This window comes from Netta rufina (assembly GCF_964035555.1).
Source record: "Netta rufina genome assembly, chromosome: 4".
NCBI classification, from domain to species: Eukaryota; Metazoa; Chordata; class Aves; order Anseriformes; family Anatidae; genus Netta; species Netta rufina.
The window spans coordinates 10334261-10354685 of NC_140127.1; the positions used below are offsets into that span (position 1 = coordinate 10334261).

The 20425-nt window shown below is 38.1% G+C and overlaps 1 protein-coding gene across 2 annotated transcripts in view; it reads right to left on the minus strand.

Annotated features, from left to right (window-relative positions):
• Positions 1–20425, minus strand: part of GRID2 (glutamate ionotropic receptor delta type subunit 2) — a gene marked incomplete at both ends in the record, with an annotated part of 702974 nt that overhangs the window by 221144 nt on the left and 461405 nt on the right. For both annotated transcript variants that reach the window (XM_084285976.1, XM_084285975.1), the window contains one exon: positions 5171–5224. In XM_084285976.1, the coding sequence (XP_084142102.1) occupies positions 5171–5224 (54 nt within the window). The remainder of the gene's footprint in view (positions 1–5170; positions 5225–20425) is intronic.

Here is a 20425-nt window from a genome sequence, read left to right on the forward strand (position 1 = left end):
AGCAACTGCACAGTTACTGAGAGACATGGAGGGAAAGAATTTATTCACATTATTTATCTGCTCCTGTAATAGGCCCCAAACAAGAATCTTTCCTTATGGATGCATCTTAACTTTAATCCAAGATGCTTCCAGAGCTCATCATGTACTGGACATAACTTATTTTCCATGTTACTTCTAGTTACTTCTATCACAGAATCACAGAATTTCTAGGTTGGAAGAGACCTCAAGGTCATCGAGTCCAACCTCCAACCTAACGCTAACAGCCCTCCACTAAACCATATCCCTAAGCTCTTCTAGTGCCAAGTTTTCAGCACATCCTTAATCACACGCAGAGAGGGGAATATTTCTTCCTCCTCTGAAATCTGGCTGTAGAGAAGACAAGCAGGGGCCACAGCAGGATGGAGTCCACTCCACATCCACCCACCCCCCATACCCTCTCGTTTAGGTCTCTGAGCTGTCAGTGTTCTTGCCTGGCAGGAGCAGTGGTGAGCATGACAGTACTTGTGGTATGCCCTTTCTGTATTCCTCAACACTTTCAAAAGAGGAGCAGTTGAGGGAAAGGTGCAAGCAGATGTAGCTCCAAGACAAGTTAAGAAACATCTTGACCTGCATGAGCATTTGCCCCATTACATCTCCACTGAGTTTCTTAGATTCTGGGGAGGATGAAGAAAGAGCAGGGAGATAAGATGGAGAAAAAGGGGCAGAAAAAGAATCATATCTATTTTTAACTTTGACAGAGAAAATAATGTAAGAGCATTTAGAGCAAGTAGGGAAAGCCATTCCCATGTGTAGAATGTTCCTAGGTCCATCAGCTCGAACCTGTCCGAAAAAAAGACCCAGCAGCTCTGTCATCAGCATGAGAAGGAGGGTATACCAAACAAGGTGGCATTTCACACTTGACTTGCTGTCACTGTTGAAAAACCCAAGGGCTGAAGCAAGGCTCTAACACTAATATTAATCAATTATCCTCATTCAAATGTAGAATTACATGAGCTTCTGGAATTGAGTTATGATTTTTGGACCTGATTCTGCTGAAGTTCAGTGCTGGAGTTCAATGGGCAAAAACACAACAGAACTGGTTGAATGCATCAGTAGATGACCAGCCCCCTCCTATGAAAAACACATGGTCATCTGAAGGCAGGTTTTGAATGCAGCCTCATAGGTTTTCCATTACTCTCCTGTGCTATAACAGACAAACCCGTCACTAGATCTTTTCCAATCAACTGTTCTTTAAAATAGTTTTAGTTTTTTACACATGCTTCTCCTCAAAGGGGTTCTTCCAGACGCTGACACTTCTGGTAATTACAAACCTACTACTAACTTTCGTCCTCACTTTATTCATGGTCAATTTTGAACTCATTTATTTTTGTGGCAACCTTGTCCTCTGTATTCCTTGACAAGGATACATTTATTCACACTCGATATGTAAACAGAGAGCATATCCCCTTCCAGTCTTTGTTTTCATAGGGTAACCAAGCCAACCTTTCCAGTCTCTTCTCACACAAATCAACTTTTCTGTGCACTTGTTCTAGTTTTATTTTAGTACAGTTGGTCATAGTCAGGCATATTATTGCAGATGAAGCCTGACCAATTTTTTGTAGCAGCATTAATATTTTTTTTACCTCCTGTATGGCTACTGTAGGCAGCGTAAAGTGTTTTAGAGTCACCTTGAGTAAACAATAGTAATAGAGTACTGGTGGCAGCCTTGGGCATATTATGATGTCCCTGAATGCTTTAACAAAGCAAAATGCTTGAGACAGGAATGGATTTAAAATTAAAAAAGGGACATTTCTTTCATTAAAAAAAAAAAAAAAAAAAAAGAGCAGAGGAAGGAAAAGTGATGACAATCATAGAAATGTCCCTTCTTCGGTTCCACTAAATAAAATCTAGGCTTACTGTGCGTTTGTGATTTAAGAGTAATAAAGAAATGTAATTTTACTACCCTGAGCTTTTTAAGGTTACACTTCCTACTGTGCACAGAAAAAGAAGAAAGCAGAGAGAAAGATAGGCAGAGAGAGAGAAAGAAATCCATTCTCACATTTTGTTAAGGCATATCTGATTATGATTACATTCAAATCTATGACTCCTGCAAATTTTAAATACAGAATTGTACCATCTGCTTTAAGGCCCTGAAGAAATAGGAACATTTATTTGGAGAGTGCTTCCTCAACTGAATGCACTGATCAGGCAGAAAAGATTTGTATTATTTGCAAAGGACTAATAAGATGTATTATGCTTTAGCAAATTATGAATCCTTTCATTTTATAGGAACAACCCCCCCCCTCCCACATATGCATTTTGGTTTTGATATAGTCTTCAAGCAAATTTTCTGTATTACCTAAAATAGCATCTAATGGTACAATAAAAATTAAGGAACTATTTCTATGCATTACAGCATTTAAAGCAAGCAATTAAAATAACAGATGTTACCTCAAAAACCTAAGTAGATTCACAATCTCAAAACTGAAGGCGGTATTTCCTTCCATGCTATCATACTCAGTATGCTGTATCCCCTTGGCACAGTGATGGAGCAGGAAAGACAGATAATTTATCTCATGGCAAGGAAGTTGTCAGGTGTAGACTTTGCAAAACAATGCATTTTCACTCTATTAGAGAATCTTAAATTTTCAAATTAGGTGGCAAGAGAAGCACTGTTATAGATACTTTGTTGTCAGTGATCTTGCTAATACACGCATACAATCATGGATGTCCACATTCACTACAGAAGATTTGTGTAGACAATTGAAGAAAAATTGGCAGAGCTCTCAGATCACTTCATGGTCATATGAAGTGCTGTGGTCATCAACAGTTAATGGACAACCATATCTCAAGGACTGGCTTTGAGTGTGAAGTATATTTTATATACTACACACTAGGGGTCCTGTAAATTATTCCATTTCCAAATATTGCACTGTTGAAGCGTGGGGATTGTGATTTTGGTACTGAACTGGTTATTATTACAATATTATTACAATAAATAAATAATATTATGCAAGACTTATCATTCAGGAAATATTTACATTTCTGTGTAATTTGAATGTAGTGATTTGAACACAGTTTTCCTTTACCCAAAGGAAAACATGATTTCTTCCATATCAAAACATGATTTCTTCCATGTCATCAGCTCATCTTATGGCTAATCTGATCTTTGCATGCACAAAATATTGAGATTGTTAGCATTTTGATATCACAGAATATCCTGAGTTGGAAGGGATGCACAAGGATTATCAAGTCTAAATCACAGAGTTAACAAACAGAGCTTGATAGTGGGGACATGGATTTAGGTCCAGAAGCAGATGAATCTGAGATAGCTGAAGAGTTTATTCTGCATGGCATTAAACATGTTCACGTTCATCAAAGCTGACAGCTTTGAATGGGATACAGACAAGATTTTAATGACTATCATTTGCAGCATAGCTTGTGAGAATGAGCTTAATCTCAGCTCCCACCCATTTTACCTACAAAACTATGAAACAAAGAAGGGATGATGCTTGTGTCTTTGCATACATTACTCAGCTCTTCTAGCTGTGGGAGTCACAGCTGATAGGACAACTTTTGGAGCAGAGAAGACGGTTTAGAGTGGTAACCACTTTGATTGCTCTGGTGTTTTGTCTGCTGCAATGTGCAAATAACTCTCAGAAAGCAAAATTTCTTCTATAGAGACACTAATTTCTGAATACAAAACATATAGAAAGCACGCATGCTGGAAATGGAACCTTGGTTTTATTTTTGGTTTTGAGAGTGGAAGAGCTGATGCATGTAAAAAGCAAATACCTTTTTCTGGGTTCTGTCTAGGAACCTGTCTAGGAATTTTTTTGATACTGAGTTTAATGGTTGACTTCTACTGATCTAGGTTTGGATCATGTCTTTTTTAAAACTAGTAACTCAGAAGAGTACAGATCAACTCTCCAATTGAAGAGACCTCTCACTGCAAGTGAATTGTAGTTTAATCTGACAGGAAAAAGAAAATCTGTGTGCAGTTCACATGACCTTCTGTAGTTTAGAGTGGGGTTCTCAACCACTAAGGTCCACTCTATTCAGTGCTGAAGAACAAACAAAATTACTGGTCAGGAGCAATACAGGGTGCAAAGAAATATTTTTTCCTGAACCCAGGACTTAATGAAGCATAATTTTCTCCACAGAAAATTGGCTTGAAATCCACTGGCCTTACTATAGTAACACACTATCCCTTACTATAACCTTGAAAAAAAAAGCTTCATATTAAGTTACCTTGCTATTAAGCACACTGTACTAATGAAAATCTGTTAACTAGATAGGAAAACAGAAGTGCACAGTAAATCCAGAGAGCAGATCTGGAATTCACATGCAATTTCTCTGAGCAAGCTTTTATTCTGAGAACATAAAGGAGATGCATGATCTACACATTAGGGGTGAGTTACTTCCTCCGGAAACTCAGCCATTCTGGACCTAAATTGCTTTTCAGAAAATAAAATAAAAAATAAAAAAACAACCTTCTGAATGCCTTCAAATCTACAAACAACCGCATTGTTCAATGTTTTATATGCAAAGCTACTACACATTGACTTGTCATAGTTTAGCTGACAAGTGTTCATGGAAGAACCTATTTCACAGTTTAAAAATAGGATCTCGGTTTAACTTCTTTTCTTTTCCTTCAGGAACATTGACATATGACCTGATTGAGAAGTCTACCAAAAAGCCTCCCACTGAGGTTTTGGGTACCAACCATGATTGAATTTTAGGGAAAGTCTTATAGGAGAGGGAAAGATGGTGTTTTTATTTTTATATTTTAATAAGTAATCAAAATATGAATGAAACACAAACACTCCAGTAGAAAAGATCTGTTCTGCATGAAAAATGATCTTAAGGAGATTCTTTTAAAACAGTCAGCTCAAGTCAAGACAAAAGTGAAAGCTCAAGATATCCAGTAGGAAAGTTTTTTGTTTGTTTGTTTGTTTGTTGTTTAGATTATTTTTTCATTTATGCATTCAAGGACTTCTATTTAAAATAGTCAAGACAAAACAGCAAAATCCAAACCCTCGTCATTCTATTTCTATTAAATGTCCACCCTCTCAGCATGCCTAAACTTTGTTGTTGCTTCCTGTTGGCAAAGGCAAGATTGGCATAAATATTTGTCAGTAAGCCTGGAAACAGGGTTCATGGTTCACAGCAATGTTCACTTGATAGTTACCTCATTTATAATGATCCAGTGACAGTCAAAAGCAACCAAATTAGTCTCCACGACCTGAAATAGAGAACAAATCAGCTATCAGTCATCTTTCTTATGAAAACCAGAAAAAAAAAAAAAAAAAAGCAATGGATGCTGTCTGCAAATGACAAAAAATGAAGCACATGCTCTTTAAAACCTTTATTATTCAACTGAGGATAGAAAACCTTTAGTAAAATTCTGCAGAAGCATTTGTGTTATTGTTTGACTTGCTAATTAAAGTTGGAAAATACATTTCTCTGCTGGCATCACAGAAGAGAATATGTTTCAGTCGACTGAGGAGAAAATGAAATCGTTTTTGCCTTAATATTGTGCGGTGAGATGAAGCAACAGAGAGGAAGGCCAAAACTGAATACCAGACAACTCATGTCAGATTTCTGTACTCTTGCCTCTGAGGCCTTCCCAGTGCATACTTAGCCTGGAAGCCTGTGAGCTGGAGGGGAAAAAAAAAAAAAAAAAAAAAAAAAGCCAACAACTCTTATAGAAATTACACTTACAGAAACACATAAATACAGAGTGGGGAGGAAACAATTTTCTTGAGAAAGAGTGCTGTCACTGGAATGACAAACGATGGCCTGTCCCTGGCTATGCTCACAGAGGGCCTCAAATCCCTCTCCCATGCACCCTGTCCTTTCCTTTGCTGAAAAATAGTCTAGGAGATGCCTCCATGCTGGCCTGAAATTTTACTTCCTAACTCATTTTTCACTCAGCCCTGTTATTTCCCTTCTTGAATTCACTACACTTTTGTGGCAAGTCATATTTGATTCCCCTTTGCACTGGAAGCAAAGAGGAGAAAAAAATGCAAATGGTCTTCTTTCATTAGCTAGAAAAGAAATCGTTGATTGGATGAAGACCAGTAAAACTACAGGAGAGGCTGGATGCCTCTGTATTTTTTTTCTCAAAATGAAACTGAATTGACATTGACACTGTTATAGTTTTAAAACAAAGTTAATCTAATTTTGTTTGTATAATAACCATCTTGATTCACAGTTTAAAACTAGTGGATACTTAAAAGTGTTTTAAAACCTAGAAAACAAACAAACAAACAAACAAAAAAAAAAACAGACAAAAACAGAATCATGGCATGGAACTTGCAGTGTTATAACGTTTAAATAGATGACTGGTGCTGGCATGTTACTACTTGGTACAGCAGGCATGTTTGCCTTTTAACAATGACCACCACTAATAGTAGTTGCCCAGGATGATTACAATTTATACTGTACCATGGCCAAAGGAGAACAATTTAACCAGCTACAAACCTTAAAAGCAGCAAAAGACCCCATACCGCTAACCTTCATTATTAATTCAGAGACCATTAGAATTGGGGTCACTACTTATTTACTACAGTGACAGGCAAGATTGGAAATTCTGATCTAGAGAGACCGGGGAAAAAAACAAGAGCAGCAGTATATGAACGGAGCTCTTATTTGAAACTCTCCGAGCGCCAATAAGAAATCAGAGGAAATGAAAGCCATGGCTGCTAATGTGCTCCTGGAAAATTTCAGTATTATTAGCAGTAGGAATCAGGGTTCTTGCTTTGCTTGAAATTTAGATTTGTTGCTTTTTCTCTGTGGTGACAACAACATATTTTGCCGTGTTCCTTTGATGATTTCTTGCATTCTCTACAGTAGGTGTCTACATGGCACACGGAAAGGAAAAGGAGAGAAAATGAGTAAGAGATGGGGGGCATGACAACAAGACCTGAGCAGATGCTAGAGCTGGAGCATCGTTTGTAACATTTCTCTCATATCAAACCAGCTGGAAGACAAATGCATCCAGGAAGACAGAAAAGTTAAAAACTGACACAACAGTAATCATAATGTTCTCGAGGCAGCATTTACTCCCAAGTTCCAAACTACAGAAAGTTTATGCCATTTACAACATAAGCAGTATCATTTAAATTTACCATGAGACAAAACAAATCAACACCTGACTGAAGCAAAAACAATCCTGCTAGTCAATCTGCATGTGTTTATGCTGGAAAGTAAGCAGAATATCCAGAAACAAAAGTAGGTTTGAAAATCTGTCATTTTTTTGCTGGTTCTTTCCCTGCCAAGTTTATTCTTCCAAACTTCTGGGTTCAGGACATCCCACCAGGGACAGTTGTTCTGCCCTGACTACCGTGCTCAAGACGAGCCTCCCAAGGTTTCTGTGGCTCTGAGACTACCTGTCAAAGGGAGATCTTCAGAGTCAAGGCTCCTGGTGGTGTTAGGGAAATGGAAATGATTATGTTCTACAGAATACTCCTCAGCTCTTGCTCTGCTTCAAAATTGCACTCAACTGAACCTTCAGAATGAAGCAATCTTCTACAAAATGTATATTAACACTTTCCATTCAGTTTTTACTAAAAAAAAAAAAAGTGGGGTTGATCACTTCTTTGTGCCTGAAACGTCTGCTGATCAGATTTTAATGCACTTTACCCTGACATTAAAACTTCAGTTTCAGTTAGTTTGTTTTTGTTTGTTTGTTTGTTTTTTAAATATTTGGTTACATGTGACTACTTTGTCTACTCTCTCAAATTTCAATTAGATAAGGCCTTTACAACAGAGTAGGGTTTTAAGTCACAATTTTTATTCTACGCAGCTCATAGACCACTTAAATTTGACACTGACTGGTCTCACTCAAACATCTCAGGCTAACCATGATGGATTTATTTGTAACTTGCAAAGCATAAGATGAAATATATCAGTTTTCTTTTTAGTTGCAGTTGAAACTCCTCAGCAGAAAGATCATGTTTTATCTATTAAAGTTTATGCATTCATGAATCTATTTAATATTAAATCCATTTTCAAAAAGCTTGTGTCAAGCTGAGATGAACTTGTAATATACTCAGAGACACTCAAACAAATATATTCTAAGTTTAGATGGGCTATGAATAACCCATGATTTAAGAATTCACTTTTCCTTTCAGTCTGTCACAAGTTGCTTTTTGGCATTTTCCTTAGGCAATCCACCCAAAGCTTCCATTCAAAACTTCTCTTTCTGAAAGTGGTTGCTTAAAAATACAACTGATGATAACCCAAGAAAGTTGCTAAGTATTATTATTATTAATAATATGGATGAAATACAGATTTACCTCTAAACTGGGACCCAGCATTCAACTGGCATTTCAGGACCATCTTTGTGTTGCTGGTCCATCTGGCCTTAACTGATGAAATCCTAAGTCACCCTGAAATGACTCGCAGAAGAGCTGCCAATTTCAGCAGGATCAGGATGCTGTGTCTCAGTCCCTCACCTCTCAGCACCTCTCTTCTCCCAGGATGGCCAATATTTTTCGTTTAATCAACTCTGAAGTTGGGCAGTGCAGATTCTGACCTATGTTTGTATGAACTGTAGGGCATTTCACTATTATCACTACCATTGTTAATAGACTTCTGATATTTTACAATTATTGTGCTAAGTTTTTCAGTGTATTAGGAGAATGAACAGGCACAGCCACTTTTTTACTGAAAAATAAATACAATACTGCATGTGTCTTTCCTTCAGTTTTGAAGCTTGAAACAAGTTGTTCAATTGTGAAGTTTTCTTCAAACACCAATAGTAATCATACGCGTAATCTGACTGTCAGAAGATTCTCTCAATCAGCAGTTATTAAGCACATGTTTACAAGTTCCTGAATATATTAAATCGGTCAAAAAAAAAAAATATATATATATATAATCTAAAGCTAGCAGCAACACAGCCTAGCTCTAATTATCTGTCAGCAAAACAGTGGCATGTCTTTACAGTCATGACACAATGTTCCATAATGCCCTTGTCTTTCTACTGAGTTTGCTGTTTTATTTACTTAGAAAGCCACTGCATCTTCACTTGGAAGGGATGATAACAAATAACATTATTGTAAAAAAAAAAAAGTCATAGAAACTTTCTAAACAACTTCATTACATACTCCTGTTGAAGCTAATATGTTCAAAAAGTTTAAATGTATCTGTTATCTGAGTGACAATCTTTTTCTTGTTGAAATTCACATCTGCATGCATATCAAGTGAGCTGACATGAACTTGTGTTTTGTGCCAGGGAACAACGAATGTACAAAATAACACTTGCAAAGGCATAAGGGCAATAATGAAACAGAAATCTGATATCCTGCATATTAGAAGCAATAAAACAATTTGATGGGGGCGTGTAGGAGCTAGGGACCTCAAGACCCCAACTATGTGAATACAATGCAAGTTTCAGATTCATCTGCTTGTTCTGCTGGCTCTGTGACAAGAAGCAAGTGCTGTGCACTCTGGAAAGGCAAGGGACAGATTGGAAATTTCCATATGAGACAGAAGGCAGGTGAGCATATTGTTTATATAGCTCACCTCTTAAGATGAAACTGAGAAAAACTATAGCGTGCATTCAAAATGATGGCAGAACACCAAAATCCTACACAGATATTAAATGGCAGGGAGCTAACCCTTTCCGAAAAGGAATAAAACCATACACATATTGACAAATTCTTTTTTTATACTTATCTAGGGGAAATCATGCAAGAATCCAGCTGTGGTTTACTAGGTACACAAAGCTATACTCAACACAGCAGGCTCTCCCAACTTAAACACAGCTGGTAGCTGAGAGACTATTAGGACACAGTACTGTATATGGTTATCCCATTCTTAACTCTTCTTTAGGCATTCATTTATGGAAGCTTTTATAGATAAGACACTGAAGTAGTCTTTGGCCTAACCCAACATGGCTGCAAGACAATATTTTGCTTTATTAACTCTGATGAATCATATTAGCAGCAGCTAGAAACAGCAGAAACGTCATAATTCTGTATCAACTGTTGTGTAGTTCAGACTACTTTTTGAGAGGGTAAATATTTGAAACTGGCTGGCTGCCTTTCTGATGTTCACAATCAAAACAATACAAAATAAAACATTTTGTACTGTTGAGGTGGCATTTCCAGTGTGCTGCTGAGTGTCTTTACTGCAGGAATGTGCATAAGCAGATGAACTCCAGTAGAAACTGGGGAGCTGCATCCTTTTAGTCCAATGACCAAAGCAACTCACAGTTCTGTCTCACCATACTAAATCAGGGAACAAGCAGAGAATGGCCAATAGAGCCAACAACTTAAATGAACAATTTCTATTTTTTTGCCATTCAGCATTTTTTCATTTATCGACTGCTAGTATTTACTGACATATCACATAATTCTCCAGTTGGAAGAAGTAAAGCAGTATGCGAGCAGGCCAGTTCTGAAACTGACTTCATGAAATTGTGGAAAAGCTAAAAAGATTCATTCTCTAACCACTCAACCACTGCTCAACCTGAGTTCACACTGTACTATTTGAAAACACTGTCATTAGTTGCGTAAATCCTGCAGCAAACGAAACAGCCTGTCGAGTATGGAGTGCTATCCACAGCAGTAGATATAAAAGATCATTCTTAACATCTTTGTAACTTCAGATATGCGCTCATGTCAAACTCCAGTGGTTTTCTTAACACCCTTTTAAAATAAGTCAAGCTTCTGGTTCATGAGGAAGGTGTTCCACCTAGTCAAACACGGGTGCTATTGAACTAATGAGCAAGAACATGGATGAAGCAGAAAATAATTTTCTTTTTCTAAAGAATTAAACTACACATCAAGGGAGATTTTGCAGAGAGCAGAAAAATGCTGTCAAGAAGACAAGTGATGAGCAAGGACAAACCATCTGTCATTGGCAGTAACTGCAGAACTTCCGAATCTTTGGAAGAGCCTGACAATTTATCACAGCTATTTCTATTGTTCATACTCAGACCTTCAAAGGGACTAAACGTGAGACAATCCAAAGCAAATAAAGCAGCAGCATTGTCAGCATGCTAGCCTTTTTCATAATAATTCTCATTACTTTTCAGGATAATATTTCTTACAGTAACAAGCAAGAAAGCAAAATAGCTTCCCAACAAAAGGGGCATGCAGTTTCCTGGAAAATGACATTAAAAATTCTCTACATGTCTCCTTCCTTATAAGATACGGCCTGAAGACATGAGCCAAAACTACAAGATACAGACAAGAACCCTTGCGACAGACACACAGGAAAACTATTCTGGATCTTCAAAATTCATCTGCATGTATGGAAAGATACATGAGGAATCTGGCCATCTCAAGTGTCTCCTGTTTGAAACGTAGGAAACAGCTCCCAGGCTCCAGTTTTAGCTTTGCTACAGCTGGAACTTCTCTACAAGTAGCCACTGCGGTGTCATGACTCATTTCTCAAAATGCTGAAGAAGTGTCTCCAACTAGAGCTGGCCCTCGTGTTAATTTTCTGCCCCACCAGGAGCAGATTCTCTTTCTGCTGGACCGCCACCAAGCAAACCACATTTTCTGTTTGATTTTTCACAGAAGCCAACAGATGGCATTGCATAATCCCTTGTTTTGGAACTGACTGGTACTGAAATCATTTAGAAAGTGATTTTTCATTTAGTTTTCCCAAGAGTTGAGCTGGGACAAACTCATGCTAACCTCTTCCAAACATCCTCTATCTACAATATGCCCCATTTACACTGTCTTGTAATCTATACTGTACTCTTCCAGCTGGAAGACTGATAAATTGCTTTTGTCCAATATCATTAGACTTCTTGTCTGGTCTTTTCATAGACCTGTATCTTGGAGTCACCACTGCTGTTGTCTTCATCTCTCCCAGGAACACAGCAATTGTTGATCACTAAGATATGATTTAAAAATGTTATCCTATACAGGTATATGAGACAGGGAACCTGTCCCACCCTGCAAAATCCCCAAACAAATATAAGAACTCAGAAGCCATTTCTCAGCATACCCTTTAACTGAAGAAATGTGGTTTGAATAGTTTGGGCACCGAGGGCAGTCTAGATGGCTCCTCAAACAGTAGCATGCAAACCAAAACGTTAAAGCTAAAAGACAGCTACATCGCTGATGTACAGGTAGTACAAAGAAAGGTAGGTGATAGGCTGAAGACTGGAAAAGTAAATGCACAGAGATGTACAACAAATTCAACACTGCAGGACTTGAGCATGGAAATCCTGAACCTGTCTGTTAGGATATTTTCTTCTTTTTCTACTATCTTTTATTTCATTAAAACACTGCTGTTTTATCAGGCTATCTGTATCTTTACTTCCTGCTGGTGTCACAGCAAGACCTTTTCTATGTCTCCGGTCTTAGCCTTTGAACTTCTCAGTAGGGAAATCAGTTGCTGATTTGTAAAGCTCATTCTTGCACACCAGAAACTAAAGCTCATAAAAATCTCTCTTCACCGAAGGCAATATTTTTGGAATCCAATTTTAATCTCTAACCATTTCCACACTTGAGAGGGGAAAAAAACCACATGACGGTATTTATTATTTTTACTGGTACGGAGCAACATCCTTTCCCGGGATTTTGTTCCTTCAGGTTTCTTATAAGCAAAATGGAATACACTGGGAGAAACCTGACAGCGAATTCCCTTGACTACTCATCATCTAGGTACCAAGTACTGAAAAGCAAGCTTCTACAGCTCTCTGGGGGAAACGAAGTCTTTCAGTGTCCTTCTAAGCACAGATGAGATAGCTGACAATTAATGGGCTTGTCTAATGGGAGCACATTCTTCTGAAAAAGAAAGAAGCAGTTGAACCACTTGATCAGTTTTCCTTTTTGTTTCCCAGATTTATTTCAACAGATGATACTTTTAAACTAAATAAAATTGTGTTATTCCACTAAATAATTAGTTTTACATTGATTTTGCTTGCCATCTTTATTATATTTAAAGCAAGTAAAGCTCCAGGGAAGACTTCGCCTTCCTTGTATTAAGATTTTAAGATACAGGGGAGATCTTAAGAGATGGAAACTGTTCAAGTAGAGAAATCAGACCCAGATTAAAGGCATATAAGAAAACAAATCAACAGTTAAATGTTCCAGACTGTAAATAAACACAGCATTAATACTTCAGAGAATATGACCATAAGCTTGTGCTGAGAACACTAAAAGTGCCTTCTGTCTGGTAGAAATAGTCATTTAAAATTTTTCATTTCCTTCATCATTGAGAAGAGCTAATAATGTGTTTATTTTACAGGAATCTAAACCCACGCATCCTCCTCTGAGGTCAACCTGTAGACTACAGGTTTAAAGTGATACTTATTATAAGCATTAGAAAGATTTTTCATTTTAAGGATCATTTTATTCTTATAGTCAGTTTTGCCATTTCCAAATTTATGTTTTGATTTATGTTTTGATTATCATTATAAAAAGTGCTTGTGACATCTACTGTAAAACATGCAAAAACAAAACAAAAGCAAAAACCATACAGTTCCATTCTGAATTACTCTGCTTGAAATCAAAACTAAGAGTACAACATTATGCCACTTGCACTCAAAGACAGACACTAAAAAGTAGGAAAATGGTATTCTCAGTGAAAAATAACATACCTCCCACCTGGAAACTGCATATTTCAAAGTAACAAAGAGATTCAAACTCTCATGTAAATTCAGATTTGTTACTGTTGTACAATTGCTTCTGCTACCTTTTCTTAAGAATTTACTGGAATCTTTTCAATATGTAACTGGAGATTTTTCATAGTAGTACTTTGCTTAAAGATCTCTGCTCCTCAGCTGTTCCTCTTGCTTTTTAAGCTGAAGTCAATTTGGAAGGTAGAAAGTGAAGGAAAAAACTTGAGTGTCTGAGTTGAACATGAGCTATGAATTAAGCTGGTTGTCATGACATTTGAAGGTGAAGAATCAAACATAAGAAGTCTAAATCTGTGATGAAATCTCAAAGTTTCCTCCTTTGTGTAGTTTAAAAGGTGATAACAGATTTCTCACAACTGTTGTTTGCTTTTTAACACCTCACCACCTTTCACACCCGAAGACGTGCAAGAGCTACCCTTTGAACAAACCATCTCCAGACTGAAGGCTGTTGACTTGTCCTCCAATATAGGGAAAATAATTGCCTTGCTGATGTTGACATTTCTGTTCATGTCAAAACTTGTGGTTAGGAAGAAGCCTTTCAACCTGTTAATCTGCCAAGAGAAGCTCAAGCAAATAACCATTAGCTCTAGGCTTTCACTAGTGGAGGAAAAAGGACTGTCAAGTTTGATGATGGGTCATTTTTAATGTATGCTTTAGGTAATGAGGCAGCTAGTGAAGAGAGTTTTGAATGCAGCAGGAGAAAGTGCAGATGATAAAATGATATATGTCATAATTTCAATATGTGCTCTTTTGGTAGCTCATATAAATATGTAAATTCACATTTACTCTCTCTTTAAATCTGTCTCCAGCATGGAGGTATATTCATATTATATTTAATTGTGCACCGTGATTAACTGGATAATTTTACCACTTAAGTAAGGCAGTGAACACCTAAAACTGAAGAAAAGTACACTTCTAAGTCTCTTTCCCAGTGTGCATTAGTTGGGTTGACTGCAGTCAAGAAAAGGACATTGGTTCAAATAAAACTTGTAAAGGAATCATGTAAGGGTGGTGTTTTAAAATAACCTTTCCCTTCTCATCCATACCTGATTTTACACCTGAGTAATTCTACATATTGTACTACAATTACTCTTGCTTTACACCAGTTTAATAAGAAGAATAACAGATAATTAGGATGGAAACCACTGTCATAAAGAGGCTGAAAAACAGGGGAGTTGAGGAAGAACTCAAAGGAGGGAAGCAGTGAACAGCAATACAAGAAACAGGGTCAGTGATTCGGAAAGCATTTTGGTAGTATGAGCAAACACTTTTGGTATGTCACTGCTTAAAAGCGAACAAATGAAAAACCCAAAGACAAAATACCACTTCACTTAGTAGCAGCCAACTTCCATGAGGATATCTTCCTGCCCGCCCCCAGTTCCAGCAACTGAACGGAAATAAAATATTGATTAAATTTAAAACAGTCCATTTGACATCATTCTTCTGCTCTCTTTTGCTAGGTGTGGGTGCTGTTGTGTTTACAGGTTTAAAAAGCATTTAGGGAGGAAAATTACTAAACATATAGATCAAATTTATATCAACAAACTGAAAATGTAAGGCTCAATCCATCTTCTTTTTTTCCTAGAGTATTAAGGGACTATTTTGGGGCTAGTCCTTCTGAATTACTCAGCATCCATAAGGTAGCCAGATTTTCCTCAGGATGCTGACTGCTTTTGAAAACTTGCCCATTCTATTCAGGTTTTTAAATGTAAGTTGAATGCCTTGAAAATCCAGCCCTGATTATGTTGGCAGCATGTTATGTATTTTTTTAGTGATACGGAAATGTGTTTTCAACTCCTTTTACATCTGTTAGTAAACTCAAGATCCAGTCTGCCTATATAGCAGGGGAAATATTAAAAATCTTGTGCTGCAGAATGTAACAGTGCTGCTCTTTTTTTCTTCTTCACTGTCCGCCTTAAAAGCATTTGTTGCCAAGCATCAGCTTGACATTACTGAAACAGAAAGTATTTCATTTTCCTATCACAGGTGTTATTAACGAAGGTCACTGCTCAAGTGACAAAATATCACTAAAGCCATCAGCTCTTTTTGCTCTTCAGCATTATGGAGGTGCCTCTCCTGTCATTTCACATATTTGTAGAGAACAGCAACAACAAAGGTTCAAGCGAGATAGCCCACATTTTTGACTTGCACACAAACTTAGCATTCAGCTCCTCTCCAAGTAAGCAGGCTGAAAGCATTTATTTCTTTATTTCTTTATTTATTTTCTGGTAATAGGAGTTCAAGAATCAAGAGCAGTTTAATAGAGTTCTAACTGGCTGCAGGCTTGAAGCTCCCTACAAAAAAAATCCTCCCAACACTATATGTACCAAGATAAAATCTGTTGTAAATGTACCAGAAATATTCTGACTACCAAACAGCAGTATCACATGTGAAGCCCATCAGCCATTTTTGTTTCTGGGCTTGATGACTCAGCAACAATATCAATCACTCTTAGTAATGGTCCAAAGCCTCTGCAAATCCAGGAGATCTGCATAAGGACTCAATGAGTCTTCAAAAAGGTGTGAATCAAAACACCAGCAGCCTTATTTCGTAAAGGTTTTAAATTTTCATCGGATTGTAGACTGTTTTGGGTTGGAAGGGACCTTAAAGACCATCTAATTCCAACCCACTTGCCATTGGCAGGGACACCTCCCACCAGACCAGGTTGCCCAAAGCCCCATCCAGCCTGGCCTTGAACACTTCCATGGATGGGGCATCCACAGCTTTCCTGGGCAGCCTGTTCCAGTGCCTCACCAACCTCACAGGAAATCATTTCTTCCTGGTATCTAATGTAAATCTACCCTTTTATAGGTTAAAATTCATTCTTCCTTGTCCTATCACTCCACTCCCTGAAAAAGTGTCCCTCCCCAGCTTTCCTATAGGTCCCCTTTAGATACTGGAAGGCTGCTATACGGTCTCCCTGGAGCCTTCTCTTCTCCAAGCTGAACAACCCCAGCTCTCTCAGCTTGCCTTCACAGGAGAGTTGTTCCAGCCCTCTGATCATCCTCATAGCCGTCCTCTGAACTCAGTATATGGGTCCATGTTCTTCTTGTGCTGGGGGCCCCAGGGCTGAATGCAGCACTGCAGGTGGGGTGCTGGTAATCAATCTATTTGCAAAGCTCCATCTGCTTACCTTAGATCTGAAATCATTCAGGTATTTCATTGAAAGTTGTTACCAAGATAAATTTCAAACTGAATACAAAGTACTCTATGTAATGTTATGTCTGATAATAATAATAAAGGGGTGGATGCTAGCAGATCAGATCACACATAACCAGCTACTGAACAGCACAACCAGCCAACAAGTGCTTATTCACACAAGCAGGTGAAACTTTCTAGCCCTCAATTATGGGTAGGTATTACAAATAACTTCTGTTTTAAGGTGTTAAAAACAGAATGCAAAGGCTTTATAGGAGAGGTAAATGTTGCAATTTTAAGAAAAAACACATCATAACATACTTAAAGAAATTGTAATTTGTGCTATTCTGTGCAGTTTTTCAATAATTTCCAGGGATAAAGGCGATAAGAATTATTTCTCAGGAATTTTCATTGTGGAACAATTGCTCATTTGTTTTCACTTACTGAACAAAGAAGCTTAAATTAGATCCCTGCTATCATCTTTTAAAAATAAATTAGAAAGATTTGATGGAGGAAAGTGAAAAGAGTAGGAGAACTTTATGACAATTTGAGCATTCCAGAAAAGGAAAACAAACAAACAAACAAAAACAAACACAACAGAAACAAAAACAAACAACAACAAAAAAACACCTCAACACGCACATTATTAAAAAGAAAACTGGTTCTGCATTTTAACAGCATTCATGAAAGAGGTGATAGCCTTAGTAAAAGGAGCTATGAAGAAACAGGAAGGAAAATGCTTTTGCAAAAAGAAGCATTAAAGATCATATCAGCCTAAACCTGGATTCTGACTGTATTTCTTCACGAAAAAGAAGCTGATGGCATAATTTTTAATTGTTTTTTTGGAGTTGAGACTGATAAACATCAGTATCTTGACTCATACTTATGGCAACAGCTCCTCAATATAATTGCTCAGTCAAAATTACTCACGTGAGAAAAATAACTCATCCATATAAGAGACTACAGGTCCAGGTCCCTGATGTAAATTATGGAAGGCACATCATACAGACTGTCATAATTTTTCCAGAATCACATTTCTCTCTCCCTTAGGTACTGTCAAACATCTTTTTACCTTTAAGCACTGCATTTTTGTAGCATTCTTTCAATCATCCTTTTTGACTAACGTGAACCAGAGCTGTGATATATATCTCCTCTTCCATCTATTAATATTATGTGCACATGGTCTTTGCTTTTGGACGGTGATAGAAGCAAACTGACAGAACCAATAGCCAGACAATCCTTGAAGTGATACATGAGCTTTACACAAGAATGATCAACAAGATAGAGCACTATTCTCTCCAGACTGATTGATAGGGAAAACAAGTTGGCTATAAGGTTGTATTTTCAGCTGGGAGTAAGTATGTCATGAGTTTTTTGTGAGTCTCCAAATATACAGACAGAGTAGAAAGCTGCCCTGGTTTCAGTTGGGATAGAGTTTAATTTCTTCTAATTAGCTGGCATGGTGCCGTGTTTTGGGTTTAGGATGAGAACAGTGTTGATAACGTACTGATGTTTTGGTTGTTGCAGAGCAGTGCTTGCACTAAGCCAAGGACTTTTCAGCTTCTGTCCTGCCAGCGGGCAGGCTGGGGGTGCAGCAGGAGCTGGGAGGGGACAGACCCAGGACAGCTGACCCCAACTGGCCGAGAGGAGAATCCAAACCGTGTGGTGTCATGCTGGACAGTAAATATAAGGCAGTTGGCTGCACATGGGGCAGCTGCTTAAGGATGGAATGGGCTTGCAGGTTGTGAGCAATTGCACTGTGCATCACTTGTTTTGTATATTTTTATTATTATTGTTATTACTATTTTCCATTCCTTTTGCATCCCATTAAACTGTCTTTATCTTAACCCAGGAGCTTTTACTATTTTTTTCCTGATTACATCCCCATTAGCTGGGAGGGTAAGCAATGAGCAAATGGTTGTGTGGTGCTTAGCTGCCTGCCTGGTTAAACCACAACAAAAGCTAAGCCAGATAAAAAAAAAATAGAAAGAAAGAAAGAAAGAAAGAAAGAAAAGGAAAGGCAGAAAGAAAGAAATCACAACAATTTTGGAAGGTCATTATTTGGTCTATTGTGCAGGATGTGGGAAAACTACACATCTGTCATGAAGAAATAAATTACAGAGAAACTTGCTGTTGACCTAAGCAAAACTCTGAATGTGTGAGCATAATTATGGCCCATCTCACGTCCAATTACATCCCAACACATCCCAGGCAGACAGGCTGGCACAGCACAGTAGAGATGTGTCAAATGTGTCAGGCGACTGCCTGAGCCATTTCCCAAAGCTAAGTCAAGGACAGGAATGGGGAAAAACCTTTCCCTATCCAGGAACCTCACCTGTGAGCAACAAGAGACAGAGATCACTGGAATGGGATGCACATCTGCCATGCAATTAAGCATAAATGCCCAGACACTGCTATCTAACTGTGCTGAAAACATTTCCATTGCCTCATTTAGGAGTACACTATTTCATCCAAGTGTTTTATATATCACAGAATCACAGAATGGCTTGGATTGGAAGGGACCTTAAAGACCACCCAGTTCCAACCTCCTGCCATGGGCAGGGACACCTCTCACTAGACCAGGTTGCCCAAAGCCCCATCCAGCCTGGCCTTGAACACTTCCAGGGATGGCGCATCCACAGCTTCTCTGGGCAACCTGTGCCAGGGCCTCACCACTCTGTGAGTGAAGAATTTCCTCCAAAAATCTAATCTCAATCTCCCCTCTTTTAGTTTAAAACCGTTCCCCCATGTCTTGTCATTATCTGTCCAAGTAAAAAGTTGTTCTCCATCTTTTTTATAAACCCCCTTTAAGCACTGAAAGGCTGTAATGAGGTCTCCTTGGAGCCTTCTCTTCTTCAGACTGACCATTGCCAATGTATGGCACTGCCTAAGCTGCTGATGGGCACTTATGTCCCTGTCAGCCCTGGATGTCTGCCTGGAGTTCTGATGCTCTCTCATCTGCCAATACCACGACTGATCTCCACCACTGAAGCTCCATCAGGATGAAAAGAAACATATCCCTGCCTGATTTCAGAGGCACGGGAAAGGCTGCACCTGAAGAGCCTTAACTAGTATTTCATATTTATTTATTTATTTATATATTCTAAGTATTTACCCCCTGTTTTTTCCAGCTTTTCTGACTGCTGCCCCTCTACTGAGCAAGATGCCACCTTCTACTTGGCCATCAGAGCAACAGCATCCAGGGAAACTTTGACACATTTACTTCTACTGCTCATCACTTTGATTGGTATTGCCTTCCATAACCCATCTTTTTATAGTAATTTTTTCTTATGCACACTCTAAGCATTTCACTACAGAAATCAAGAGAATTCTAAAAAACGAAAGAGGAAAAAAAAAAAAAGGAAAATTTCTTTTATGATCAAGTAGAAACTAAGAGAAGGGAAAGGAAGGGACTTAAATAAATATGGATTAAAGCTCGTGAGAGATGGATATGCACTAAAGCTCATGAAAGACAAAAACTCTTAAGTATGCAAGAGAAGTTAAAGATCATTTTCTGCACTGGCATCCTGGAAACATATATCAGAAAGCTTCATTATTGCAATGTCTGACACTTGTTATAATGGCTACAAAATACAGCCATCTGTAAACATACCATTGCACCTACAAAACAAAATGAGCTTATTTTCCTCTTATCTTGTCTTACGACACACAACTCATGTATACACATATTCGTTC